The sequence below is a fragment of the Glycine soja genome, chromosome 11 (assembly GCF_004193775.1).
Source record: "Glycine soja cultivar W05 chromosome 11, ASM419377v2, whole genome shotgun sequence".
Classification (NCBI taxonomy): Eukaryota; Viridiplantae; Streptophyta; class Magnoliopsida; order Fabales; family Fabaceae; genus Glycine; species Glycine soja.
The window spans coordinates 2,209,190-2,236,940 of NC_041012.1; the positions used below are offsets into that span (position 1 = coordinate 2,209,190).

At 32.8% G+C, this 27,751-nt stretch overlaps 5 protein-coding genes across 6 annotated transcripts; 1 reads left to right on the forward strand and 4 right to left on the reverse strand.

Annotated features, from left to right (window-relative positions):
• Positions 1-668: 668 nt before the first annotated feature.
• Positions 669-5,040, reverse strand: LOC114374134. 2 transcript variants are annotated; one of them, XM_028331736.1, is made up of 4 exons: positions 4,516-5,040; positions 3,973-4,064; positions 1,565-3,268; positions 669-1,123 (listed from the first exon to the last, which is right to left on the reverse strand). In XM_028331736.1, the coding sequence occupies exons 3-4, from the start codon at positions 3,234-3,236 to the stop codon at positions 768-770; spliced, it is 2,028 nt and encodes a 675-aa protein (XP_028187537.1). In that variant the 5' UTR covers positions 3,237-3,268; positions 3,973-4,064; positions 4,516-5,040; the 3' UTR covers positions 669-767. The 2 variants fall into 2 exon arrangements, with proteins under 2 accessions (XP_028187537.1, XP_028187536.1); XM_028331735.1 differs by lacking the exon at positions 3,973-4,064.
• Positions 5,041-7,823: 2,783 nt separating this feature from the next.
• LOC114374844 (protein ODORANT1-like) lies at positions 7,824-10,209 on the reverse strand. Its single transcript, XM_028332550.1, has 2 exons — positions 9,857-10,209; positions 7,824-8,915 (listed from the first exon to the last, which is right to left on the reverse strand). Exons 1-2 carry the CDS (start codon positions 10,117-10,119, stop codon positions 8,384-8,386), a joined length of 795 nt encoding a protein of 264 aa, XP_028188351.1. The 5' UTR covers positions 10,120-10,209; the 3' UTR covers positions 7,824-8,383.
• A 4,756-nt stretch (positions 10,210-14,965) lies between these two features.
• Positions 14,966-16,154, reverse strand: LOC114375602. The gene is made up of 3 exons (XM_028333430.1): positions 15,786-16,154; positions 15,494-15,535; positions 14,966-15,259 (listed from the first exon to the last, which is right to left on the reverse strand). The coding sequence occupies exons 1-3, from the start codon at positions 16,084-16,086 to the stop codon at positions 15,165-15,167; spliced, it is 438 nt and encodes a 145-aa protein (XP_028189231.1). The 5' UTR covers positions 16,087-16,154; the 3' UTR covers positions 14,966-15,164.
• A 3,089-nt stretch (positions 16,155-19,243) lies between these two features.
• LOC114374316 lies at positions 19,244-21,112 on the forward strand. The gene is made up of 8 exons (XM_028331949.1): positions 19,244-19,401; positions 19,480-19,626; positions 19,706-19,803; positions 19,876-19,948; positions 20,036-20,096; positions 20,187-20,272; positions 20,374-20,463; positions 20,825-21,112. Exons 1-8 carry the CDS (start codon positions 19,291-19,293, stop codon positions 20,885-20,887), a joined length of 729 nt encoding a protein of 242 aa, XP_028187750.1. The 5' UTR covers positions 19,244-19,290; the 3' UTR covers positions 20,888-21,112.
• Positions 21,113-23,824: 2,712 nt separating this feature from the next.
• LOC114375894 (hsp70-Hsp90 organizing protein 3-like) lies at positions 23,825-27,742 on the reverse strand. The gene is made up of 7 exons (XM_028333756.1): positions 26,679-27,742; positions 25,200-25,488; positions 24,965-25,050; positions 24,649-24,872; positions 24,483-24,549; positions 24,333-24,392; positions 23,825-24,238 (listed from the first exon to the last, which is right to left on the reverse strand). Exons 1-7 carry the CDS (start codon positions 27,594-27,596, stop codon positions 24,125-24,127), a joined length of 1,758 nt encoding a protein of 585 aa, XP_028189557.1. The 5' UTR covers positions 27,597-27,742; the 3' UTR covers positions 23,825-24,124.
• Positions 27,743-27,751: the final 9 nt, after the last annotated feature.

A 27,751-nucleotide genomic window follows, 5' to 3' on the forward strand; every position in this document is an offset into this window, starting at 1 on the left:
TTATTTGTTTATTTATAGGAATATTATTCCTACAAATATAATGAGACTTTATTCCTAGGTATTTATAAGAAAAAATGTGATATAAAATTTTTTTTACAGAAAGAATGTCATATACTAAACATTTATTTTATTATCTTATAAAAATCTTGAGAATAATTTTCTAACCCCATATTTCCGACGGCTTAATTATACTAAAATTATTATTATAAATAATTAGCGCAACGATGTAGACCATGCAATTCCAGTCATGGCAACATTTCCCTTCACTACACCACATCTTCAATTTATTTTAGAAATATTGTTTGGTAAATCGGGTATTAATAGTCTTATTATTATTATTTTACATGTCATCGGTTTACTGAAAATGTTTCCTTATTTTTTATATGTAAGATCAGTTTCACTTTATTCCGTATTATTTTTTTATAAGATCTTTTAATTGTTTGTTGCATTACAATACCTTTATTTAATTACTAAATATATTCTATCTCTTCAAATATTAATCAATTTTAGGTAAGAAACAATTAAGTGGAGAGATATAAAGGATAATTTGACAAGAACAATATAAATTATTTATAATTTTAATGTAATTAATCATTTTTTTTAAAAGGGTGTGAATTGATTGAAAGGATTTTAGAAATTTGTAGTTATGTCATATTACAAAGTAAAAGTGATTTAACTGTATATTTCTATACATAAATTTCAACTATTATCCAAATGTACAAAATTATACAAAATGATTTAATTAAATTTGTCCTTACCTCGCAATGCTAAGGACTTCCTCTGCATTGAAGGGGGAAATCGTCCAACCACGAATCATCCATAAGTGGGGGTGAAGATTCTATTTCAGAGGGCCATTCACAGCTACAATCTATTTCATCAAAGATGATAGGTTCAGATTTTGCTTCTCTACGTTTGAAAATGGTTTGTAACCAAAGATTGCTATGCACAAAAACCAACTCGCTGAATTTTTCCAGCTCCACTCTGTTACGTTTTCTGTTATGTATACTCTCGAAAGTGCTCCAGTTCCACCTGTACCAAAGGGAACTACAAGGTTGGCTAAGTATTCGCACTGCAGCTTTCTGGAGTGTGGGGATTTCATAACCATAACTGGCCCACCAGTCGCCTAGACATCCATAAAATTAAATAAGCAAAAACATTTCAGAAGCACAAAAACACAAGATGCATGTTTAATTGAGAAAAGAAGAAAAAGTCAGCGGGACTATACAAGAGCACAAGCTTTTGAAACATCTAAAGGCTAAAGCTAATCCTCCATGACCATTTTTCATGTTACTTGTTCTTCATATCCTTGATACTTAAAATTCCTCTAGACATGGTTCAATACAAGGGCTACAACCAATAATTTTCTGACTTAGCTGTAAAATGTACTAGAGCTATAGAACTGTTGAGTGTTGACTGAGTTAGTGTAAAAGGTTGCAACTATTTTGGTAGATGCAATTGGTATGATGCAACAATAAGGGTATGTCAAGCAGAAGTACAATGCACTTCAACAATGACTCTCAAATTACAACACAACGGAAGGTATCTAATTGTTGAAGAGCCATACCAGGGGCATTCAGTGTTCTTCCCAAGACAGCAAAGTCAGTCCCAAGTGCACCTTGGGCGTTGATGTAAGTAGGAAGTTCTTTGGTGATTTTCATTTTGTCTTTATCAGTTATTGCCAACCTGAGCATGGCTTCTTGAAACCCATTCCTCATCCTCAAATCTTTCTTGAAGTTTGGGTTGTAAGAAATTGAAGGATTAAGAAATGCAGCTGCAGCATGTAATGATGAATGAATTTGCATATTCCATCTCCGATCAATTATATCCCAGATAGGGATGTATTTTTCTTCGATTCCCTTATAATATGCCTTGATCGCAACCTTTGCCCTCTCTATACCTTCATATACATAACCCATAGCAGGCATATCACCATCAACCATCCTCAGGCATTTCACCAGTGGCTCAGAAACACTCACAGCTTCATGTGCATACTTCCAAAATCTATCTGAATATAGCAATGAATTAATGGCTTGTGCATCTGGACGTCTTCTATATATGGAAGACAACCATTCTGAATGAGAAAACATATGCTTTATATTATCCTCTTGCATGACTATAGATTTCAAGGAAAGGAAATTAGTGACAAATCTAGTAATTTTTGGCCTGATTAATTCCTTCCCTCCTGTGAACTTTCTCATTATATTCAATATCCATGCATGACTATAAATGTACTGTGTGATTGTCTTTGCCTCTTCCAGGACTGTGCCTACCCAATCTTGTCTACCAATATCCTCTAACATCTTATCAATACAATAAGCGACACAAGGAGACCAAAACAAAAAACTATACCTCGCTATGAGAAGCCTTCCAGCACAAACATAACTAGCGCTAGCATCTGTTATAACCTGAACAACATTTTCTGCGCCAACTTCCAGCACAACTGACTCCAGAAGCTCAAACAAATAAGTACTATCATTCTCATGACCTGAAACATCAACTGACTTCAAGAACAACGTTCCTTTAGGGCATGCAACAGAAAAAACAGCAAGTGATCCAGTCCTACCATCAGACCAGTTATCACATAAGACTGTGCATCCAGTTTCTTTCCACTCATCTCTGTATTTTTTGTAATCACTGTGAATATCAGCTTTCACTTTTTCCAAAAGAGTAGATCTTAATTTCTCATAACTTGGTGCTTTATAGCCTACCCCACACTGAGCTACAGCATCCACCATCTCCTGATAATAGATGGATTTAGCAGCACTAAAAGGAATAGAATTGTGGAAGAAAAATATGGCAAGTTTTCTATCAGCGTCATCCTGCTTTTGCTTTTGGGCATCATGTTCTAATGGCTGGGCACTTGGTGAAGGATTTGGAAATAATAAAGATGGACAAGCACTACCATTCTGCCCACTATATCCATGGTTATGATGGAATCCACCACTAGCAGAAGAGCTATTCTGTTGACCATTTGCAACAGTGGCTTGATCTGTCTTCTGTTTCTTGGGAGTTTTTGGTTTCTTGGGAGCACTTAATATACTTTGAATATGGTCCCGTACATCAGTTGGAACTTCGGTGCATGGAACGATATCTTTGTTTTTAATTTGAGCCAAGTGAAATTTCATCCTGTATACACCTCCACTGAATTCCCGTTGACAATAATTACATCTGACCTTTTGTTTAGTAGCATCAACCAGGACACAATGTTCCCAACAAGCATCTCTTCCACGAACCATTCTCTTAAAAGATCACACAAGATGAGCCACCACTAAGCAAGGCCAGCAAGAAAATGGATACAATCAACAAAATTGTACATAATTAAATCAAGCATTTAAAATAATATCAATATACAACCTACTGTGGACAAAGCGTCTTTAAACACAGCAAAAAAGGAACCTTACAATAACCATAACATCTTTCAACCACACAATCAAACTTCACCTTGCCCTACGATAATCAACAACAATTTTCAGCAATGGTAAACAATCACATTCATTTACTATGAAAATAAAATAACAATAGTCAAACCAAACAAGTAAGCTTTGGTCTGCATTCTCGTTCAGTAAAGAATAATGAAGACTAGAGCAAGGGAGCAGCAGAGAGAGAAGGATAGTTGGTAGAAAGCATATAGCAAGGACTAAGAAGATTAAAACACATCCAATTGGTTCAAATTAGCAGATAAACTTATCACAAGCAGCAAGCATTGCATGTTAACTATATTCTTGCTTAGCAAAAAAAAGGTATTTGAAGTAAGTTCCCATTGAATGGCTAATGTACTATATCTAATTTCAGTTCCAGGTTCCAACTTGTTCTATCAACCAAACCTGTCTTATAAATTTGATTCTTGTTCTCCATTCCCATTTGACCTTTCTAAAGGTTACAATTCTCTACTTTTCACAACCAGGTAATTGTAAGATATCTTTGCTATCTTGGAAATTAATAAGAAAGAGTATTTCATGAGATAGTTTCAACCTGTCATCGATGAATGCAATATCCTTCCCAGCAAGGTGGTGGGAGAGAATAGGAGTAAACGAGCATGTCTACAACACAACGTACCGTGCATTCTAGAAGTCAAATGTGAAAGATTACTAACTTAGGTATATAAAAGAATCAGATTATATAGGATCCAGGATCACATAAACTTAGCAGACTAAAATGGATTCTGAGTTTCATAATAACTATATAAGACAAAATAAATGCGCATCAGCTTGTAAAGATTCAGCATCAACTAGGATTTCTATAATAATCGTTCAGTTGCATAATAGCTTCGAGGATTAAATTAAATTTAAACAAATCTACAACTAAGTTACCACTCACGAATCATGAATAGAAGGCACTTCATTTCACAACAGGTAGAAAAGCGCAATATAGTGGCCTAAATTGACAAAATACATTATATCCAAAATTGAAAAAAAAAAAAAGACATAAAGTTGGGGGCAAGTAAATAAATAAAAACAGGACAAAGGGGTAATGGAGCAAATAGATAGGATAATTTTCAGAAAGGAGAAAAAGTACCTGGAGGATCTCAATTCTCAATGGGAGCTCAGAGGCCTTAAGTTGGGAAAATTTTGGGGTTGGGGAGTTGAAAAAAGGAAAGCTTAGATGAGAATAATGGCTATATTGGTGTGCAACGCATAGTATAGTTGGATAGAATTAGAAACTGAATAGAGTGTGAGTGGGAGTGCCGAAGATGTGATTCGGTTGAAATTAGCTGTTAGAATGAACGTCAAATTACCGGATCTTCTGTATGGTTCTTCCTCGGATAATGTTTTGATGGCGAAGAGGGTAGTGAGGAAAAGGTCATAGGGATGGACATGGACACTGTAAATGTGAAATTCATAAGACGAGATTAAAACGGAAAGAGCAAGACAACATAACAAGAAGTCGATCTCGAATTCCTGTTTCCTAGTTTCTTGTTCTCTGATCGATTCTGAAATGGGAATTCACTCACAAGTGGTTACTGACCAAATGTCAGAACTGTTAGTTTACCAAAATTCTATTGGATCAAACTCCACCCTTCATGCTACAGCTAACAGCCTACATCAGCCCAATAAAAAGTTTGCATATATTGTCAGGCATGTTTATATATATACTTTTTTTTTTCATTTTAATAGTCATGTATAAAAAGTTTTAGACAGTTCAGAAATCTTTTTTTTTTTTTTACTGGACAGTTCAGAAAATTTAGGATTCGTGGTAATTTACATTTGAAGAACAACGTACTAAAACACAATTACGTAGTTAAGTGCATAACTTATTTACTTTTTTATTTAATATTATTTTTAAGTTAAAGTTAAAATAAAAGTAAAAGTTCCTTTGTTTTTATTTTTTTAACTTTAAAATCTTTTTAAACTAAAAGTAATTTGGTAAAAAAAATATTTTATTTACATTCAGTTATTTAATTAAAAAATTGTATTTATAATAAGGTGTTACTTAACATCACTCAAGAGTAAGAATCATATCAAAATTTAAGCTTTTGATAGGTTTTATTGAGTGTGTTTGTGATGGTTTTTAGTCATGAGTTTTTAAGAAATTAAAGTTAACAATCATGTTTCAAAAATTTTAAAAACTAGTTTTAAAATTTAAATTTATTTTTCCCCCTCTTATTTTTAGTTTTAAAATAAACTTATTTTAAAATTTTCAATTTGATTAAAATTAATTAAAGACAACAATAATGTCAACATCAATGCCGGTGTGACAATAACAATGTCAATGGGATATCAATCTTAGTAGTGGTAATGGGTGATGTTGGTGTTAGTGTAAGTAGTGGTAATAATGATAATAAAGATAATAAAAATGATAATGATGATGTCAATGATAGTGTTGATAGTGATGATGTAAGCGTCAGTCACAATGAGAATGATACTAACGATGACAAAAAAAATATTATTATCAAGTGTAATACTTTTTATCTAAAATTCAAATTCATAAAAAAAATGTCAAAATACTTAAAATGGAAAGAAATTTGATTCCTCATAGAAGTTGTACAATCTTAAATAGATGTTTTTAACTTGACTCGGATTAATTGGAGTCTAATATAATTTTACAAACCAAGAATTTCAGGAAATGAATGATAAAATAAATAAAAGAATGCTTAACAATTGTTCAATGTTCCAAAGCTTTGAAACAACCCTCGAAGATAACATAACAGGAAAAAATCCCTGGACGGGGGTGTTAGGTTATTATGAAGCTTGTTGGCCAAATCGTGTTGTTTGTTTTCTAAAATGTCATCATTATTAACTCCACCAAGTACTTAAGCAGTTAAGTTAATGGAAGTACTATCAAGTTCGGAGATGCGCAATGAATCAAAAAGTTCCCTAAAGCACAATTTCTTTATTCAATGCTGGCACCCTGATTAATAATATTACTTTTGTTAGTTTTATTGCCAAAATGATGACAAAGTGAGTAAATATAATTGTCAGAAACTTTCCCCTTGGACAATACGGTCTCCATTGAGTTTTTCTTTTGTCTTTATCTGTTCAAAGCTAGCCAATTACAGCATTCCTTTCTTGTCACGTACATTGTAGCTCAAGAAGAAGCAAATAGAAGTAAAACCTCAACCCTGTGCTGGGAATATATTATGATCCAACCACTTGCATAGTCAGGGCCCAGCTAGATTAGTTTCGGTGAATGCAATGAAATTATAGTTTTACATTTATCAGAAAGTGTCTCAATTCTCTTATAATATTTAAACTTTTAGCTTCAGCAAAGTTGGTATATAGTTGGATTTTATATATAATTATGTGAATAGAGAAAAATTTGTTGAAAGAGATAAAAGGAGATCTCTTTGCTTTGCCTGAAATAAAAAAATTTCAACTATCGATTGGAGATTTTTTTGGTTAAAAATAATAAAAAAAATTATTCGGGTTCGAGTTGGTTGATGTGAAGCTTGCGATACTTTCGCTTATAAATGGTAGGCATCCAACTCTACTTCTTAATTCATTGACATCTATGTTCATTTGGTAAAGAGAGGGGTTTGATGCATCAGTTACCTGTGCTGTGATGGATTAATTCAATTAGGTGTAAATACCAGATTTTTTTTTCTTTTTAGATCAAAACTGCCACAACCTTTCCTCTTAGAGTCTTAGGTGTTTGACCAAGAAGTTACAAAATAAAAGGTATTTATATATATTCACTTTATAGATTCCACCTCACCGGCATTAAAAAATTTGAGACACCTCCTTTGTGAAGAATGTATTAATAAATCGTTACATTAGCCTCTAAATTATAATTATTGAACATTTTAGTTTTTTTCAAGTAACGAAAAAAGAATTTTAGCTTTTTAAACTGGCATCTGTCAATTATTTTAGTTTTGATATTAAGCATCTGTAAATTTAATCTTTAGTATTAAAAACTATATCAATCGTTTCAATTCCTGACTACGTACTAAAGATTGTTCAAACTAGAGACTAAATTTATTTTTTATAATATTAAAATCTAAATTAACCTATGGTATATAAAAAAAGGGTCAAGAGAGGGTGACAGTGAGAGGAGAGAGAGAGAGAGAGCGGTGATGTTGTCATTTGTCATCTTGTCGTGTATATGATAGCATAAAAGCACTATTGATACATTTTTAAAAAAAAAAAAACATTATGACAATTGACAAAAGATGCGCTTCACTCCACTCCATCCTTGCGTTTCATTAGAATTAGATTTAGAATATCAAAAATGTTATTCTGCCATGAAACAAAACATGCGCCCCACCCTCACTTGTGGATTCAATGTTCAAGGAAAGTCATCATTTTCGTCTCCCCATTTTTTTTCTCTATCCATCTCTAACCAGGAAATGAAAAGATTATAGCAGAATTTATAACCACAATAAAAGAAGATTTTAACAGTATTTTCAAATTAAACATCTTTATACAATAAGTTACACAATCACAAAACCCACTATTTGTTTGGCTTCTCCTATTTTCTTGTGCCAACCATACACAAAAGCTTACAGCATTTACAAGAATACAAGTAATGTGGCATTTGGGGGATTTTGTTCGGTATCCTTTTTGTGATTTGGTTGGTGATGAGCCTGATAAGTCATAAGAGGAAAGGTTCGTCGTCTACCTTCCAGGAATATTATGTAGCATAATAACTAGATAAAATTCAACAACACCAAGAACCTAATTTCGAGTCCATGGTATTTTGTTAATCCTTTAGGGTCAAATTTTAACTTAACAAAATCATGTTCAAATCTGGTGTGTATCACTTTCTTGATAAATAATAAAATAAGGAGAACTTTATCTAATATTCATCAAGAAAGTTATAAACACAAAATTTGAACGATGACATGGACACGAGAGGATTTATTCCCATTTTGTCACATATACACATGTTTGATTGCATGCTCTGTTTCTTAAGGACGGCTAACTTTAATTACCAGATGTACTGCATCCTAAAGCCCTTTTCTGTCCATGCCTATAGATTGCAGTACATTTGATTCGATCTCGCTGAAACAATTGAAACCAAAATCATGAATACCAAAGTCCTGGCAGTCCAACAACCAAGCACAATTATCCTCCCATATTGGCAAGCCCATGTTACTATTTGCATTCTCTAGTTTAGGTGTATTGTCCCATAATGTGTCCATTAGAGGAGTTTCATCCAGCCACATGGTGTTCATTAGAGACACATCGCTTTCCACTAAAAGGGATTCTTCACCAGAAGAATTTTCAGCTGCTGATGAGCTAGAATTTTCTTCTGAGTTGAGAACCCTATCACTTTCCTTAACCTGATGAGTGTTGTCAGCTTGTGGCAAATTCTCTTCAGAGGATGAACTATCTTTGGATGAGACTTGTTTGTTAAGAGGTTCGTGAGTAAGAGGATCAATACCCATCTTAAGGAGCTTTTTCTTAATGTGGGTGTTCCAGTGATTTTTAATCTCGTTGTCTGTCCTTCCTGGTAACCTGGCAGCAATCTTGGACCACCTGAGACAGACAAACTACAACAATCAATCATACATCAAACAAAACTTATTACCTCATCCGTAAGTTAAGTCGCAACATTTACGGATAAGCTTGATCTGCGGGTCTTTCTTAGTCCCAAAGTAAGTTCTGATATCAAATAAACCGTATAGATCGCTTAAAGTAAGATCTTCAATTGAATTAGTGCCATCTATCTCCTAACAAATAAGTATATGTCATTATTCTTCACGTCATCAATCATCACCAATTTAATGACTTTTGCATCGTACGAAGAGAACAATCCACAATTATAAACAATAAACTATTATAACAAAGATAAAACAAAAACTAACTTATCATTTTAGTCTAATTTTTTTTATAAACTTTTTATTTTTATTTTTTATTAAGTAAACTACAACAAAAATTAACTGTTCACTCTCATATTTTATTTAATTTTCTCTCTCTGGTTTTATTTTATTGCTACTTTTAAAAAAATAAAGAGAAATAAAGTATCTCTCTTTTTCCTAGCTAATATATAATATGGCGAATATGAACAATATAATTGACCATATTTTTGTATGGTCGTTATATGTTTTATGCGGAATGTAATAATAAACCTTCAATCACTTTGCTTAAGTTAGCCCAGTTTAGACATGATTTCAAATGTAGGATCTTTTTGAACATTATACGTGGTTGTTTATACATGTAACCGATGGCAATTACTTTAAACATGAGTGAAGGAGAAACCAAGCTAAAGCGCATGCATGGTTCATAGCTAAACTCTAAATTAACGAGAACTTTATTACATAGTCTAAAATTATGTGGCCTTAACTAATTTTTATACAATAAGTTGTTAATTTTTTTGGTATATAATTAAGAATGATGTAAAGCTGGCCCAAATCATATTGTCTTGAAGTAAGACTAGAGACAATGCTGGGAAGCTGAGCAAGTAAAAAATGGAAAACCTGTTGCCAAGACGGGCATGGAGATCGATAACAAGCTGCTCTTCAGCCTGTGTGAGGAGCCCTCTCTTCAAGTCAGGCCTTAGATAATTAGTCCAACGAAGACGACAACTCTTACCACAACGCCGAAGCCCAGCAAGCTTGGGAACAGCACGCCAACAGCACTGGCCATTGGTGAAAATGAAGTTTATGAGTTTTTTGTCTTCCTCGGCTGTCCATGGACCTTTCTTCACCCCAAGTTTGTCACAGCAAGGTTGCCTCCCCATATCACTTGCTACCAACCAATGCAAACTGTGTGTGTCACTAACATAACACTAGCTTCTTCTCATGACTCAAAAGTCACAAACCCACCTTTATTTATATAATAATTAAGCCCACTCATTTTCCTGCCCAATTAAATAAAAAATATGCATCCCAAACAACACTCAAATTAATAGGAGACAGAGAAAAACTGAGGTGGAATTTGGGGGCCCACCAGAAAGGTGTGTGGGAACTAATATTGGATGTTCTCGTGGTGACCCAAAGGCAGAGCTACATGTAAGCATCCTAAAGGGAAATAATGTGTTAAATGATTAATCTTTGTCAATTTTTTCCTTTACAAATCCACTGCCCTAATTGCACTCTTACTCAACCATTTCGTCATCACCACGTTTACGTGTCCCTATTAGAAGTAGATCATGATAGAGTAGGGATGATTGCTAGAAGTGTTTGGTCCGCATGTGCATCATAACCGTTTGATGAGATGAAATTATAGCTATTAGATGTGCTCCAGGGTGATTGATCTAATGCCGTAAAATCACCGGCCATCTATGCTGCATGTTGTGGAAGGAACAACTAGCAGATGCCCTTAGTTTTTGAAAATGTAAAAATATACGTAGATTTTTTTTATCTATTATTACGTACATTCTTGTTATTCAGAAATGGACAATGGTCTCCTGAGTTTCGGGGCCACAATCTTACTTTTCTTCTATTTTTTTTCCCAAGTTACTAACAATAATTCCCAACTTTTTTTTATCAATGCTTACGTACCGTGGAAAGTTAGACAAACGAATATGCCTAGTTGAAGTATAGAACCATTCCACAAGCCCACGACTTCGGTATATTGGAAAGAATTAAAAACAAATTAAATGGTTGTGGTTAATTTTTTACTAATCGGTTAAAAGGAAAATGAGATCACGTCTCCTAAAAGCTAAAAGGAGTTTCTGTAGATGCCTCCTATGCGAAAAAGGATTTTTTTTTTACTAATCAGTTACAATGGCAGCACTGTGCTGATTCCAGGTTGAAACTAAATGCAAGCATATATTTGTATTTGGATGAAAAAGGATACATATACACCACACTTTTGGGCTGTATATATGTACGAGGTAAAAAACTAAAAAGAGGAATAAAATAATAATAATAATGTGGTGTTAAAAAGAGGGGAAAAGAAGAAAAAGAAAATAAAAGGGGTTTAAATATATGGGCTTTTTTACCATGAGGGGTATTTTTTAAAAAAAATTACTAAAATAACAGGTAAATTTTATATTTATTATGGATGTATAGGTAAATCGTGTTTTAAAACATTTTTTTTAATTCAAAGAAGTGTTGTTTATGAAACCTAATTTTTAATTTTTCTTACTCAAATTGTAGAAGTATGTCTTCAAAGACAACTTCTATAAACTTTTACTTTTTAAACTCTTATTTTAACGATTTGCACCTCTATTTTTACGATTTAAGGTTTTTCAAATTGCTTCTTTTGTTAGTTTCATAAATAGAGGATAGTATTTTCATTTTCATTTTTATTGTGTACATTCGCAAGTGATTGCCTGATAGGGTAGTTAATAGAGGTCCCACTCCAAGATGCATGGCCTTAGCATTTTACATTCATAATTAAATCTCACTTTTTTTAGACATGACATATTATTTTAGTCATATTTATGATTATTTTTAAGTAGCATATAAAAAAATGACTTTTAAGTGGTTATCTGTGCAAAAATCTTAACGCGGACGATGGTATATAAAAATCTTTTAGCTTCATTGCGTGCGAATATCCCAGTCAAATGTAGAAAAAACCAAACCTCGTGATCTATACATATCCTTCTGATGGATCTATCATGTGACTCTTTAATATAACAATTTATTAATTACATGGAACCTTCAACTTAGGTTAGGGGTACTTGCCAGCCTCAATTTTTTGCTTTTGACTTATATGTCGGCTTACTGTGCAAACAGCTAGCAAGAGTTCTTTGCCTGATGCTTTTTAATTAAAAGGAAATGTTAGAACGAGGATTCTTGTTAGAATGAGCAACGAGGAAATGTTGTCTCCAAATTATAGTTATTATTATGATATTATTGTTAAAAAGATCTTTAAAACGCTTATTTCATTTTAAATTTTTAAAAGACTTACTAATTAGCATTGCTGACTTAAGATAAAGCAAATATTGCCTCAATAATAGAATAGAAAAAAATGGCATAGTTATTATGACTTGCAAGGCACTATACGTAAGATACTTACTTGCATCATTATCTGTGAATTTCGGTGAATCATTAATTACATACAAGTTCCCGGTAAGCAAGAAGATAAACAGGACTGCTAAACTCGATCCAATGGCTGATATGTACTTCAAACGCATAGAAGATTCAGATTTCATTATTTCAAGTGGGAAAACATAAGAATCCTTAATTTCTGGGACGAGAAAGTGAGTTTAAATTATAATTAACAAACAATTCTTGTAGAGAAATTCACAACTTTTCTTGCTATAGACTGGAATTAGTGTCTATTTGATGAGATTTTAGAATTAATTCTTTTTACCTCATCAATATATATTAATCATTTAAAATCAATTTTACCCGACTTTAAAATAAACAAACCCTTAATGTAAGAAGCAATTTAAAATGGCCAACTATATAAGAATAGCTCGTGTGTTAAACAAAAAACGAAAAATACTGTAGTTTAATTTTAAGTCTTTGGCATGTATTAATTCAATGCAATTTTAAAATTTTATCAATTAATTAACGAACTCTTGGAACATGTTTAGGAAGTATAAAAAACGAAATATAATTATTTAAAAAATTGAAAAACTATATATTTTTTAAAAATAATTTAATACAAGTACGATCTTTAATTAAGATACAAATTCAAAATTACACAAGTTTAAGCTATCTAGAAAACATATATCCATAATCACAATTATACACACATTTTTTAAAGAAAAAAAAACTAAAATTTTCACTTACTAGCAAATATATCTTCTTTATTTGACGGGTATTTTCCTTTATTGTAAATATAAGAATATAAATTAAAAATGCTTTAAAAACATTTAAAAGTATAAAAAAGTATGCATAAATATTTTAAGTGAAATTTAAAAATACAAATTAAACATATTTAAAATTATGAAAAATATGTTCAATTAAAGAATCAATTGGTTGTATATGTTGACCATTTTGAAAGAGACAAAGAGTGTGCATAGTGAAAATTAAACTCAAGATTATCAAAAAGAAAAATTGAACGAAGTAACTATTCAATTACATTTCAATCAGTGAGTACTTGTTGTTGTTGTTTGTTACGAAAGGTAGGTACGAACTACGAAGGCGTAGGGAGGGTGATACGAAGCAATTTAAAAACAATCATACTAAGGGTGGCCTTGCTTGAAAGCTGAAGCTGTCTGCACTGCACCCCTCATTATACAGCGGTTGCGACTTCATTGTCACTTTCTTTTGGTGGGAAAGAAAGAAATATAGTACAGTAGATAAAAATAAAATAAATAAATACATAAAATAAAATTTAATGCTTTTTAATTTATTAGAATTAAATTAATTTATAAAGTAACAGAGCAAGGATAAATTTATATTTAATTTAAATATATTAAATTTATAAAGTAATTTAGTTCAAACTAAAAAAAAACTATCACTAATTTCTCACCCTTTAAAAGAGTCAATTCAATATTTGTTTGTAAAAACACTTTGAAGTCTTATTTAAAAATAAACTTAATAACTATCAAACGACAGAATAATGAGTAACGTAACTGTCTTATAAGTATCATATATAATTGTAAATTTCTCCATTACAAAATTCTTTTGGTCAATGGAAAATAATTTGAAGTGCTACACCCGGGATTTCTGATAAAGGAAAAAAATATATAACAGTAAATCTGTAATTGATTAAAGTATTTGAGAAAGTAATCACACAATCATAGAGTAGTAATGTAGTCGTCACTGTCCCACTGAAACAAACATCGCACAAAATATATATTAATCATATGGACTTATTGTCGTTGAAGACCAGTCGACAAGACTAATTAATTAAACAAAAAATAATTTGAAGTGCTACTAACTTTTTTAGCTTCTTGGTGCAACGTCAACTAGTCTCGTGCACGCTTGAGAAGGAGAAGGGTTTTCATTTTCTTTTCAACACATTGGAACAGTAAATATAATTCAATTGGACTTCGGATCAAAAGGTCCAAACTTTCAACGGCATAATCTTTGGTGCAATGACGTGACGATAGCACTTCCAAGAGGTATATATTTAGTATCCGTGGAACGTAATTTACTTGGAATTATTTGAGATGAAGTTTAGGACGAAGGAAAATTAAAACACCATATGAGTTGAATGTAAACTAGTTTTTTTTTTTTCAGTAAGAATGTAAGCTAGTTGATCAATCAATAGTTCACTTCTTATATTAAAAAAGAAGGAGCTAATATTAATTGATTTTTCGTGATTTTTAAGTTTCAAGATAAATATTTCCCCTTAACGCGTATATGTAAGGCACAAGATAATTTGTCCCCTCTTAAAATTTTGAAAAATGTTAAATGGACACCTCATATATTAATATATATCTAGAAAGAGAAAAAATAATAAATATTTGATGCAATCACAAGAAAAAAATAGACACATATAAAGAGTATCAATAAATGTTCAAAATACTTGGATGTGCAACTATTATCGCTCTAAGTCTATATAGATATAAATCCTCAATTTATCTAAAGCTTTTACTTTTATAATTGATCAAGATATCACATGATATAGCGATTAGATTTGCAAATTTGTATCCCATGAAAAGTCATTAAAGGAAGCAAATATCAAAAACTTATTCGTAAAATAAATCGACCCCTAAAAGCCCACACACACAAATATAACTTCAACTTGGTTAAATCAAAGTCTTATTAGTAAATTGTGACTAATTGAATAATTTTCCAACCTTAGAAACATTGATAAGAAATCGTAAAACAAAGGAGAATGTAATCGTTTGAGAGACTACATATTGGTCGATATAATGGAAATTAAGGAATTATCAACTCCAATAGAGGTAAGGTATTCTAAAAGTCCACCTTCCTAATTAAACAACACACAAGCACATAAGAACAGTGCGAAGGAGAGTCCGGTAAATGCAGCTCTGCTTGCACCTCCTTCATCACCTCCTAACGTTGCTGCAAAATGATAAAAAAAAAATGGTTATTGTTGATTTTTTTTTTGTGGAAAGGTTATTGTTGATACTGGCACTTGCTAACTGCTGAGTTATGATAGATGTGTAATTTTGTGTGTTTACAATTTGTAAAAGAAAAATACTGAATTTATTGTGAAACTCATTAAAAAAAAATTGTAAATTTTCAAATGACCGACAATTCAATTAAGTGGAATTTTTATTTTGAGAGGGTTCTTACCCGGGGGTTGCACCAAGGACGGAGGCGGAGCCGAAGTAGAGGCTGAAATTTAGGAGAGAATAAAATAAAATTTCAGGATCGAAATCGAATATCAATTCATTCACACCAAACTACATACGCAGTTAAACTTGTGAAGACGTAAAATGTTAATAGAACATTTTATTGATCATCCGGAACAACATCACAATTTTGAGACAAATGATGATCTTTGAATGTCCTGTTTTTGTTGTCATTTAAACAGAGAATGAAAACTTTAGAAGCTGACAGAAAATCATAATGCAGATTGGCTAACCTTTGCAGGTGGTGAGTGTGAAGTTGACACCGCATAAGTTGGCAAGTTTGAGAGCCTGAGCGATAGTGGTACCAATACCTTCAAGCATACCCGGAGTTGATACAAGTTGGCAGAAACATGTACTCTGGGTTTCTTTGATTGGATTGCAGCATGTGTCGGGTGGCTTAGTGGAGTTCATGACATCAAGACATGGACTTAGGTGTTTAGCGCAAGGGGGTGTAGCTTGCCCATTTGCCAAGCAAATTACTAGAGTCATGCCTAACACCACCATTAACGGCATAGACATGCTAGTGCGATACATTTTGTTGAATATTACTTCCTATGCTCTGATTCTCTTCCAGTTTCATAAATAGCTCAACAACTCAAATTGCCTCGCTGGAAATATGTTGACTTTACTTTTCATATTCACTAATCAAAAGACGAGATGCCACGTCCTCCCATAGCTATACACAACACCACCAAAATAGTTGCACTACTTTATTATTTTTTAGTCACGATTTTAATTCTTAAAATTATCTTTCACTTACAGCTCAGCTCTAAATTTATTTCAGTTGAATTACTGTTTAAATAAATATAATACTAGTATAGTAGGAGTACATTAAGCTAATTCTTCAGCAGGACTCATGCGACTTAAAGAGAGAGAGAGAGAGATTGGCTAAATTATACACATAAAAGAGTTTAAGAAACTTTTTCTTTGTAGTTACAGAGAAAAACTTTAAGAACTTAAATGAAAATGGAGAATAATTCAAAAGATCATTGCATTGCATATATTTGTTTCTTATCGCTGCTTTCATTTTATAGTGATTATCGTTCAATATTTTGCATGAAGATAAAGAGAGTTATTAAAATTATATATATATATATATATATATATATATATATATATATATATATTATGTACAAGTAAATAAATGACTCATATATAACATGCCAATTTTGTGAACACACATTCATTTAATATTTTAGTTTTTAACGCATGAAACATTTGAAAAGGACACATAAACAAATTATGTAAAATATATAGAAAAATAATGGAGGTGAGCCACGTTGTCTAATCTAGATCGTATAATATGATCGATATGTTTCCAACTTAATGTTATGAAGTAGGTTGCATGTAGCTGTACTAATTATTATCAAGCTTCAAAATGAATGATTCCATTTGGACCGAAAAATAAAACAAAAAATGATTCTCTCCTTGATTCCTAGCAACCCATCATCCATCCCACTTATTACCTAACGAGTTTAATTAAACAAAAAATGGCAGTTGACCTTTGATCATCTTAAAGGTGTCAAAACAAGGATGGCGTTATTGAAAAATAGATTGATTGATTTGGTTTAATGAAATAGTAAGGGACTGGTTTTGACGTGAGTGCCAAATTCTTGTTTCTCTTGCCCAAATTGCACCAACCAAAATTAGTTTATTATGAATCACTGTAGTCTTTGACTAATTGTTTGATTGAATGGGAAGATATTCAAAATTTCGAGAGATCAGAGCGGGGTAGATATCAAATTGAATTTTGAAACTCTAGAAATATGTAATGAATCGCACTTACACAACTATATGTCTATATCCTCTACAAGGGCATGTTTAATTTATTCTTTTGCCTGGCTCAAAAATCGTCCGAGGGAACGTTTCTTTACAATTCACAAATTAATGAGTAAAGAAAAAAGAAAAGAAAATTAAAACTAGCTAGGAAGAGCCAGAAAAAAAAAATATTATGAATACGGAAGGGAGTTAATTGGTAGGATGTTAGGCAAAAGTGTTCCGAGATAAGTGTGGATATGATTTGTAAAAAACAGTGAATCTAGGACTTACAAAAACAGGAATGGAATGTAATTTGATTGACTTGTTAAGTCCTGTTTGCATAAATGTCTTTATAAGCAATTATAAGAAAAATTAAGAAGTTAAAATGAATTAAACTTTTATCATACGCTCAAATAACTTATAAATTTCAACTTTTGTAGAAATTAAACGAAAAACTTTATAAAAGTTAAATAGATAAGTTAATCTTATCTTAGGAGATAAATTCTATTGATTTTGATCTTGTTTGGATGAATTTCTCCATAAATATGTAGAAAAGTTGAATTTAGTTTATTTGTAAACTTCTCCATAGTTTTAGCTTCTCTTAAAGAGTTAAAGTTGTTTTCTAACTTATATTCATAAGTTAATTCTGGCTTGAAGAAGAAATTTATTTCCTTTATCTTTATTATGATTTTAAAAAATTGTTTTGGCATAATGTGAATTTTAAATTTTTTTTATAAGAATTTATTGACTTTTAATTTTTTTAAAAAAACTTTTATGATTAGGATTTTATAATTTAAATTTTAATAGATTTATAAAATATGAATTCATAAAATTTGAAAAAACCTTATGAATTTTTAAGATTTTAAAGTTTCATGAATTCTGTTTATCTTATATTTTAAATAAAATTAATATTATGCAAGGAACTTTAAACATGCTACATAACAAATAAATATTCCCCCTTGATTATTAATGGTATTAATTGTATAAAAAAATATTTGTTACAATAATAATATGAATACTTGTAGTTATTCTCATAATAAAGATCCTACCAAACAAAAAATATGTCTAACAATTATTTCAAATCTATATATATATATAAAAGCATGTAATCAAATAGCTCCAATCCAAAGAATTAGAAAGATCTTTCATATCATATGTTCCATGACATGTTATTCATTGTTGAAAGAATAAAAAAATTATGAATAATTACCATTTTCAACAAAAAGATAGGAGATTATGTGTGATGAAAAAAAAAACATGTCAATTTGTAGGAAAAGAAATAAATAAATAAATTCTCATGAAACCTCAAAGGTTTGGATGAAATTATTTAATAAATACTTTTTTAATAAAAAGTATCATAAAATCCATTAAAATTTGTATATTTTTGAATACCAAAAAACTTTTTTAAGTTATAAAAAATGTTAATTGAATGAATATCGACAGATTTTATTAAATATCTTAAAAAATCATAATAATTTTGATTGAATATCGTAAGATTTAATTCTATATTTAAAAATTTTGATTGAATACGGAAAACTTTTTATTAAAAAAATCTTTTAAAATCTTAATTGAATACACTCTACTTATTATCTTCTCTTCTCTTCCTATTGCTTATGAAAAAAAAAATCTATTCAGAGTCTAAATCTTTTCTCTAATAGATTCTGTCATAAAAAATTAAAGGACCATCCATTGAGAGCCATATGCCAGTGTGGCTGTGAGTCCATGAACAGAAACTGCATTCATGAGAAGTAGACTAGTGTGTTTAAAACACCCCCGAAGAAAGGAAAAAAATGGGCCAAAAGCAATGGGTGGATTGAATGGGCCAGCCCATTGTGGAAAGCCCAATGGGAAAAGTTCTAAAAAGGAAGACAAAGACAACCTGGAGCATAATGAATTTACAGAGTTACCCTTTGCGAACTATGAAAGGATAATGCAAATTTGATAGAGAGTTTATCGAGTGGCCCTGCAGGTGGAATCTCAATGGCCACGCTTAGCTTCGGCATCGCCACGACATGTCTGAGTGCTGCCGCTGATTATCGTAGAAGAAGCAACTGGAAATGGAGCAGACCCAGAATTGTGTGTGTTGGATGGGTAACTAAACTAAACTAAACTGAAGTACTTGTCTTGTAAGTTGCAACTTGTGTTTGAAAATTTGTTGTGCCAAGGAAGGACCCGGAAGGCGTGCTTGGTCCACCCCAAACTGGGCACCTCGCCAGGTTCGAGTTTAAGAGGCGCCTCGAGAGAGACGCAGATGCCCGCGAAGCCTTCCAACGTCAAGTCCGTGAAGAGAAAGAACGCCGTCAATCCCTTCGACAAGTATTCATTCACTCCCCACCCTTCACCCTTTCTCTTTCTCTTTATTTATTCCATTATTCATTTCTTTTCCTTTACTTAGTCTCGTCCTCTTCCCGATACTCCGCAAGACCTCATTGAATACTTCCTTGACACTGAAGCTCAGGAGATTGAGTTTGAGATTGCAAGAATGAGACCAAGGTTCCTACTTTTCTTCCTTTTTTTTAATTTAGCTCAATCAGTTTCGCTTGTCTCATCGAATTCACTCTGCAGATTGAATGAGGAATTCTTTGCGCAACTCAAATTCGAGTTAGGACAGCTTCGATTCGCTGTTAACAAAACACAGGTGAACCTGGTTTCGTATCTGATCCTTATATTTGAGTTCAACAAAACATTCTAGTGTCTGGTAATTTTACCCTGATGGTTTCTGCAGCTCATGGAGGACAGACAGATTGAGCTGGAGGCTCTAGAGAAAGCCATACTAGAAGGATTAGGTTTGTTAATAATAATTAGGAAATAAAAAAAAAAGTGTAGGAATTTACCAAAGATATAAGCTCACACCTTGCTCCTATCTTCTAATACAGAAGCCTATGATAAGATGCAAGGTGAACTCGTAAAAGCCAGGGCAAGCCTAACCAAAATCTTGACATCAAAGGATGCCAAAGCAACTGTATGTCATGTTCACAGCTCCTTTTTGTTTTGTTTTTTTTTTTTTTAAGTTTGTTGGTTTTTACTTTAAGTTATGCTCACTCTAATTTATCTTCAATGCAGTTGCTGGAGATGGTTGAAAAGAATGAAATTAATAGATCTTTATTGGCACTTCTAGATGAAAACATAGCAAGTGCACAAAAGGGCAACCAGGTTCGTAATTGGAAATGCGTTTTCCTTGTGGTAGTGGAACCTGAGACTGTGAGTGGAATTGCCAATATTGAGGCAGAATAATCCTAGTATCACTCAGTTGTAACCAATAAGTCAATCCTTTGTAGGTCCTGTTTGACAAAAACTTCTCAATTATTAGCACTTAAAGAAACTTCTCAAAAACGAAATAAAAGCTCTCAACTAGTAGCACATTTCTATTAATTGAATTAGGATTGAAGGAACATGATTTATTGTTGAATAATGAACCCTACAATCAAACCTGTGGTGGTGTGTAAGCGATGTTCACATTAGTGCTTGTATTTTCCCTCATGACAAGTTTTACAAGTTATTCTCCTTGTTGCAGAAACAGGCTGCAGAATATATGGAGAAGCTCCGCGGGGCTGTTCTTCGGTACATTACAGTTTAGTGCATATAGTACGTTTCTTCCCACTTTACTATTAAGTTTTGTGAAAATTGTGCTGTTGATCAGAAAGACAATACTAAAGAACTGGGATGTTGTGGTAGCAGATTTCTCCACTGTAATATCAGAAGTATCAAATTGTACATTTTGATACGACTTGTGCATCTTTTGTTGAAATTTTTATGAAAATTGATTTTAAAATCGCAATATACAGCAGTACAGTTCATGTTATGAACTGTGTAGCTTGATTCTGCACAAGCTTGAAGGGTTTTAACTTTGAAGACCCACATTTAAACGGTTAAAAGTAAAGTACTCCATAAATCTATTTCTTAAATAAATAAAAAAAGAAGAAGCAATCGTTCCAAATAGAAATAATTGACAAATAAAAAAATAGAAATAATTGACGAAGGAAGTGTTTTATTGATGTATCCTGTTATATTGCCATTGGGGCTCGCATATATGACAAAATGACCACTCTATTGTTTTTCTTTCAGCACTCCTTGTGCAATTGTGTGTGTATATATATATATATATATTACATTTCCTTTTTAAAAAAAAGAGTTTCAAGGGATTAAGATCTTTGAAGTATATGAATGAATTTATGCGTGTATTAGTGTATGTATGCTGATCTAAAATAATTTATTGTAAATTATTTAGCGTTTCATTCGTATGCGTTAAGATTTAATGTAACAGTTTAAAAGTATATAAAACTAATAATAAGCTGATTGTATTTTTCTTTTTATTAGGGCTGTTCAAGAATTGGTAAAAACAATAAACGAAAACTGAACGAATCATTAATCGAAAATAAAATAAAAACTGCATTTATTTATTCAAATTAGTTTGGTTCTCAATTATTTATGTTCAAGTCAAGTTTAGTCAAATCAAAAGCTTGCTAGAATTAATTTTCCCATTTTACTCTCAAATAAATTTGAAATTATTTTAACAAGATTAAGATTTCATTTATGATAAGATTTAAAAATTTTAACAAGATTCTTCTAAAAATTTATTATGTTTTTGATTTTTTATTTAGTAAGCATTGTCCTTCAAATGAAAAAATAGCAATAAAAAGAATTCGTGTCTTAATTTAAGATTCTAGTCTTTAATTTAAGAATTCGTGAAATTTCAATTGTTTGTTGACTGAAAAATGAAGTGTTGTCTCTTTAAAAATAACAAGAAAAATCTATCCAAAAGAAGAAAAACAAGAAGAAAAAAATCTCCGCAATTTTCAATTGAAGCACATTCCATTGTATAAATTTATATTGTTTTTTTTTTTTTACAGATATTTACAGTACAGATATAAATTTATAGTTGAAACTACTTTAAAAATACTTTTGAATCATATTAAAGGTTCAAACTTAGTTCTACCTAACAGATTTTTTTTAGATATAAAATACATGTCTTTATTTATATTACATCTTATTTTTTATTTAGAATATTTATATCATTTTGTACATATTTTTTTTCACTTTCTATTCAATTAAACAAGAGAATATTTTTTTTTATCAAACAACACAAATAGTTATATATATCATTTTATACTCCTTTTTCTCTCTCTTTTCTTTTTACTTTTTTTTCTACTAAACTAAGCATATCCTTGATTTGGAACATTCGATAAAGAGCTAGCTTTGTTCAGTGTTAAAAAAAATGTACAAAATAAATAAATAATAATCACTTTATTTTATTAGATAAATAAGAAGTTAAAAATTGAAAAACCAGCTACATAATTGACAAAAATCAAGTTATAAGCACTTGCATAATATATTTTTTTCCTAAAATATAGTCTTATGCAATATAGAATTTGAAATTTATTATTTTATTACATGGATCTTTGTTCTATTACACTTTTTTTTTTGTCACATCCTTTTATTTCTATTAATTCCTTCCTTCTTTTTACTTCCCCTTTATTTTGATTAATTTCACATCCTTTATAGTTAGTTAGTGAGATCCAAATTAAAAATATATTTTGGACTTCCAACCCCCTATATGTGGGAGCTAGAAATGAAGTTGGCCATATAACATTATACACCACTATCGAAAAGCTGCATCCTTGTTAATTAGACATTGCAACTACACTCATGAAACTTGCTTTCCTGGTTGTCATGAACCTTGTCATCTGCATGGTCCACCGTTTCCCAAAATCTTCCATCACCACACACTCCAACCCTAACCCAGCAGAGTTCGTGAAGTCCTCATGCAGGGCCACATGAAGAAGATGTTGAAAGCAAGAGGCATACAGAACGGTGCAAGACAGCGTGGAGAGGAATTCGTCTGGCACATGAACGACGTCCAGACTTGGGTCAGCGATGCCCTCACCGACGACAACACTTGTGCTGCTTCCGCCTTCCGCCATCAACAGAAACTTCAAGACTGCTATAAAGGACATGGTTGTCCATGTTGCTCAAGTCACCTGCAACGCTCTCGCCTTGGCTAATCGCTTTGCCTCAAGGCACCCAAGTGTGCCTTTTTGGATAACTTTTAAAATTATGATAAAATATGGTGAGATAGATCACATGAGATTTTGAATGACTTTATTTTAGGAATAAAATGCATAAACAATGACAATAACAAACAATCAAAATACTTAAGTTTTCTAAGCATTGAAAATTGTTGATTTCAGTTAAGCAAAGAATTGAATATGATAAAGATGCAAATTTTAAACTAGTTTACATCTTGAAGAAATTGGAATGAGATTTTGAGATAACAAGAGATATTCGAATGTAGAGAGTGTTCAGATGACCAAGGTGAGGGGAAGAAAATCACGAAGTGTTAGAAAACCGAAAATATTAAAAGTTGAGTAAAAACTTCCCCCCAATCCTTCAGCTTCTTTATAGAAAATATTAAATAAAATTATATAAAACACAATTTCTTGAAAATATAAAACGCATTAATATTTATCATAGAAAAGAAGATCAATAAAAAGATAGATAGAAGCACTATTAAAAGGATAGGATAAAGAGGATTTAGAATTATTAACCTTAAAAACTAAACCACACTTCAAGTTCGCCCCCCATCGATTTAAATTAAAAGAAAGTCATGTCACCACAATAAGCCAATTAAATATAAAAATGGACTGGCACTTGATACTCGTAAATTATATGAATTCACTAAAACAAAACGAAGGTAAAAACAACTCAAAATTTCCCAACTTTTTCCCCAATCAAAATCCTATTTAAATGTCAAAATAGTCACACTGAGACATCATTGCCGATTACTTTTTCACACGAACTGCCACCTGCAACAAATTTACTTCATTTGGACAATTCCAGCACTGACCAGCTTTTGGATCTTGTTCATCACCATTGGATTCTTCGTGTGTTCCTGTGCAGCCTTGGGATTTTCTTGGAAATCAATCAATACCTGCATAGACAGTACGCATCCAACTTATAAGCACATTTCACTCTTGTTTCACTACCACAATACATACCAACATTCAATCAAAAAGGAAGCAAACCTGTCTCATAACAGGGTCTTGAAGGATGTTTTGAATTTCGGGATCCTGCATTGCCTTGGCCTGAAAGAATACAAAATTTAAAATTTAACATAATTTATAGCTGCAATGATTTAGACAGCAAAGACTAAAAAATATAACATCATGCCATACCTGTCTCTCCTTCAATTCCTCAGGACTTAAGTCTCCACGGCTAGCCTTGTTAATTTGTTGTATGCATCTGATATGGATATTAGATTATTAGGCACACATAATTGCAGTCAATATAAGAACCGAAATATTAAACACACAATCCAGGAATGTAGACCAATATACATACGTTCTAATGCCTTCAAGCAACTCCTGGTTGTTAGAGTCATATTTCAACCCCTCCCTATATGTCTCCAAAGACTTCTCGTATTCCTTCATGAAATACTGGACTGCACCTTTCCTGGTATAACCCTTTACGAAGGTTGGATCAAGTTCAATACACTTCTCTGCATCCTTTAAACCTTCAGGCATTGCCCCCAGTTTAGTGTAGCATGCTGCTCTGTTACTATAAGCCTGAAAGGATTGGAGTATTTAAACAGATTAGGACTAGCATTTGCCATTAATCACAAGTATTATTATCACCTCCATTTAAAACGTATTATTACCCTAGGATCTTTTGGATTTCTTCGTATAGACTCTGTGTAATGCTTCACAGCCTCAGGATACTTCTGCTGCTTGAAGAATTCGTTTCCTACATATCAATATTTTTAGTCATAGATACATAATAAGAAAACGACAAGAGTCAAAAGGTTACATAGTTAGAGTAGTTCTTTCAGAAAAGATACAATGATTGGTGAAAATGAATGAAAAATCTAGAAAGTCAACTAAAGGATATTATACCTTTTTCTCTCTCCTCATCAGCCAACTTTGGATCAAAATATTCCTGTTGTTCTAGTTCTTTCTTTGCCTTTTCGGCTTCATTAAGTTTCTTTAAAGTGTCAGGGTTGCGGTGCTCGGTGAGTGCTTTCTGGTATGTCTCAATGGCAGGCTCATAATCCTTTGAGCACTTCGCCAATTTCACCAAGGCATTTCCTTTCCTTGTCAAAGCTCTTGCTATCATCTTAAAATCTGATCTTAGTTCTCTTCCTCTTTCAACAGCCTTGTCACAATCTTTTATGCATTCCTCATACTGAAAAAAAATTCACCCAGGAATTGTTGTAAAGCAAAATTCAGGGAAGTCACTTCACCTAACTAAAACATAGCTCCTCCTTATTTTATTTTTTTCAAACAACTTCTTTGTCTTATGAATCTAATAGATGCTATAGAAATCCAAGGCCTTATGTAAATATTCACTGAGGCACAATAATGACAACAATGGACAAATTTGACCCAATTCCCCATCCAGCACACAAACTTCAGCAACAAAAGCGGGATATTGTTAATGGCATGTTCAGTGTGAAAGCTAACTTCAATCTTTTATCATTCTTTTTCCTCTAAATGCATCATACTAAACATGACCTAATAAAAGTCTAATATATCTCTAGACACAAACAGTGTGGAGGTGCTCAACTGTAGAGTACAACAAAACATCTTGCACAAGTAGGTATAACTGTAAAAGATCCCAAAATCACAGTGTCTTGAAAGTTTATATAGTAAAAATTGTTGAGTCTTGATAAACTAGTGCATTCCACATTTTTCTTCAACTTTGATGTATGGAACGAAAATAAGTTAGTAGAATTGCATACTTGACTAGGATATTGGATGCCCACGGCTTGACTAGGATATTGGATATTGTATGCAAGAGCTTATACAAATCATTACTTATAAGTTACAGGAAGTGGTGTTCTGTTACCTTATTTCAACAAGACCGACTGAAACTCATCAAAATTTAAGTTATGTCATGTGATGTACAGTTACTCAATAAATACCTACGTGACTTGCCAAAACATATCTAAAAAACTACAATTATTCAAAGTAATCCAATCTTCCCCAGTGATCAGGGTTCTCTGCAGTTGATTCAACTTCGTGAATACCAATCATTAAAAAAAAATTCACACATCGAATTATAAAAGGAACAACAACAATAGCATTATTCCACTATTTAAGTTCCCATATAACGAGTCATAACTTAAGTTAATTTATATTTTCGGTTGTTTCATATAGATTTGTTTTTAATTTGGTCCCAATATAAAGGGAAAATGTTCCTATCAAATAACACATTTCAACCAATATCAACATTAAATGCACTATTATGACTAAGCAGTCGAACTATATTCAAATAAAGCAGCTAAACTACATTACGCTAGAGAAGTGCAGAATGACCATCCAAATATAAATGAATATAAATTGAGTATATCCTAAAAATAAAACGAAGCATACCTTTCCCATTTCCAAGTAGACAGCAGCGCGGTTAGTGAGATACGAAATATCCTCATCATCCAACTCCAAAGCCTTTGTGTAATGTTGAATCGCGGTATCAAAATCCTTCTTCTTATAAGCTGCATTTCCCGCATCCTTTTCCTTCAGAGCCTCGGCCTTTCTCTGCTTCGCGCCCTTCTCCTCCCCAGTCAATTCCATGGACTCGGGCTCGGGCTCGGGTTCAGACTCGGGCTGCTTTGCAGGCTCAGCTTCCGCAGCTCTCTTCCTCTCAGACGCGGCCGCAGAGGGCGACGGAGAATCCGGCATATCGGTGTCAGCCCCCGTGGGAGGTGTTTGAATCTTGACGTTGAGCAAAACCCCTAGGGCCTGCATGATTCTCTGGTCCTTCAAGTGCAAGTTGAGGTTGTTAGGATCTCTCTGGATATCCTGCATCATCTTCACGAAATCTGGCTGTTGAAGGTAAGCCCTAGTGGTGGGGTCCGCCGTGAGACGGGCCCACATCTCAGGCCCAGAGAAAGCGTCACCAAAAGGATTAGCAGCCGAGGAGCGGGGCCTAGAGGCCGCGGCCAGGGCCTTCTGCGCATCGGCCAAACCCGACTTGAGGGGCTCGTTATTAGGGTCGATTTTGAGTCCCTTTTCGTAAGCGGAAACGGCGTCGCCGTATTGGGAAAGGCCAAGATGCGCAGCGCCGAGACGGCTGTAGCCCTTGGACCAGTCGGGCTTGAGTTCAACGGTCTTCTTAGCATCGGCTAAGGCATCGGTGTAGTTTTGGAGAGAAGCGTATGCGGCGGATCGATTGGAATAGAGGACGTGGTTGGTGGGGGCCAAGGCGATGGCGTCGGAGAAGTGGTGAATTGCGGCGGGGTAGTCGCCGGAGGAGAAGGCTGCGTTGCCTTTGGCTTTGGCTTCGTCGGCCATAGGGTTTAGGTGAATGACTTTGATTTGATTTGATTGGATGAAGTGGGAAAAATAAGGAGAGCCGGAAGGGCTTATAGAAAACGAAAAGTACAACTAGAGAGTTCTCGGATGCGGGAAGAGAGGGGTTCTGGAATGTTCTACCAGCATCACTACTT

What these genes read in the sequence shown, in the direction of transcription:
- LOC114374134 (XM_028331735.1), bottom strand. Translation starts at nt 3,236, where the DNA reads ATGGTTCGTGGAAGAGATGCTTGTTGGGAACATTGTGTCCTGGTTGAT. An exon ending in AAGAACACTGAATGCCCCTG is followed by an intron (nt 1,124 to 1,564) that starts GTATGGCTCTTC and finishes ATGGATGTCTAG; the next exon opens with GCGACTGGTGGGCCAGTTAT.
- LOC114374844 (XM_028332550.1), bottom strand. Translation starts at nt 10,119, where the DNA reads ATGGGGAGGCAACCTTGCTGTGACAAACTTGGGGTGAAGAAAGGTCCA. An exon ending in CATGCCCGTCTTGGCAACAG is followed by an intron (nt 8,916 to 9,856) that starts GTTTTCCATTTT and finishes TGTCTGTCTCAG; the next exon opens with GTGGTCCAAGATTGCTGCCA.
- LOC114375602 (XM_028333430.1), bottom strand. Translation starts at nt 16,086, where the DNA reads ATGTATCGCACTAGCATGTCTATGCCGTTAATGGTGGTGTTAGGCATG. An exon ending in CACACTCACCACCTGCAAAG is followed by an intron (nt 15,536 to 15,785) that starts GTTAGCCAATCT and finishes CCTAAATTTCAG; the next exon opens with CCTCTACTTCGGCTCCGCCT. An exon ending in GTCCTTGGTGCAACCCCCGG is followed by an intron (nt 15,260 to 15,493) that starts GTAAGAACCCTC and finishes ATCATTTTGCAG; the next exon opens with CAACGTTAGGAGGTGATGAA.
- LOC114374316 (XM_028331949.1), top strand. Translation starts at nt 19,291, where the DNA reads ATGGCCACGCTTAGCTTCGGCATCGCCACGACATGTCTGAGTGCTGCC. An exon ending in GAATTGTGTGTGTTGGATGG is followed by an intron (nt 19,402 to 19,479) that starts GTAACTAAACTA and finishes GTGCCAAGGAAG; the next exon opens with GACCCGGAAGGCGTGCTTGG. An exon ending in GTGCACAAAAGGGCAACCAG is followed by an intron (nt 20,464 to 20,824) that starts GTTCGTAATTGG and finishes TCCTTGTTGCAG; the next exon opens with AAACAGGCTGCAGAATATAT.
- LOC114375894 (XM_028333756.1), bottom strand. Translation starts at nt 27,596, where the DNA reads ATGGCCGACGAAGCCAAAGCCAAAGGCAACGCAGCCTTCTCCTCCGGC. An exon ending in GAAATCCAAAAGATCCTAGG is followed by an intron (nt 24,873 to 24,964) that starts GTAATAATACGT and finishes CAATCCTTTCAG; the next exon opens with GCTTATAGTAACAGAGCAGC. An exon ending in AAGACCCTGTTATGAGACAG is followed by an intron (nt 24,239 to 24,332) that starts GTTTGCTTCCTT and finishes CTGTCTATGCAG; the next exon opens with GTATTGATTGATTTCCAAGA.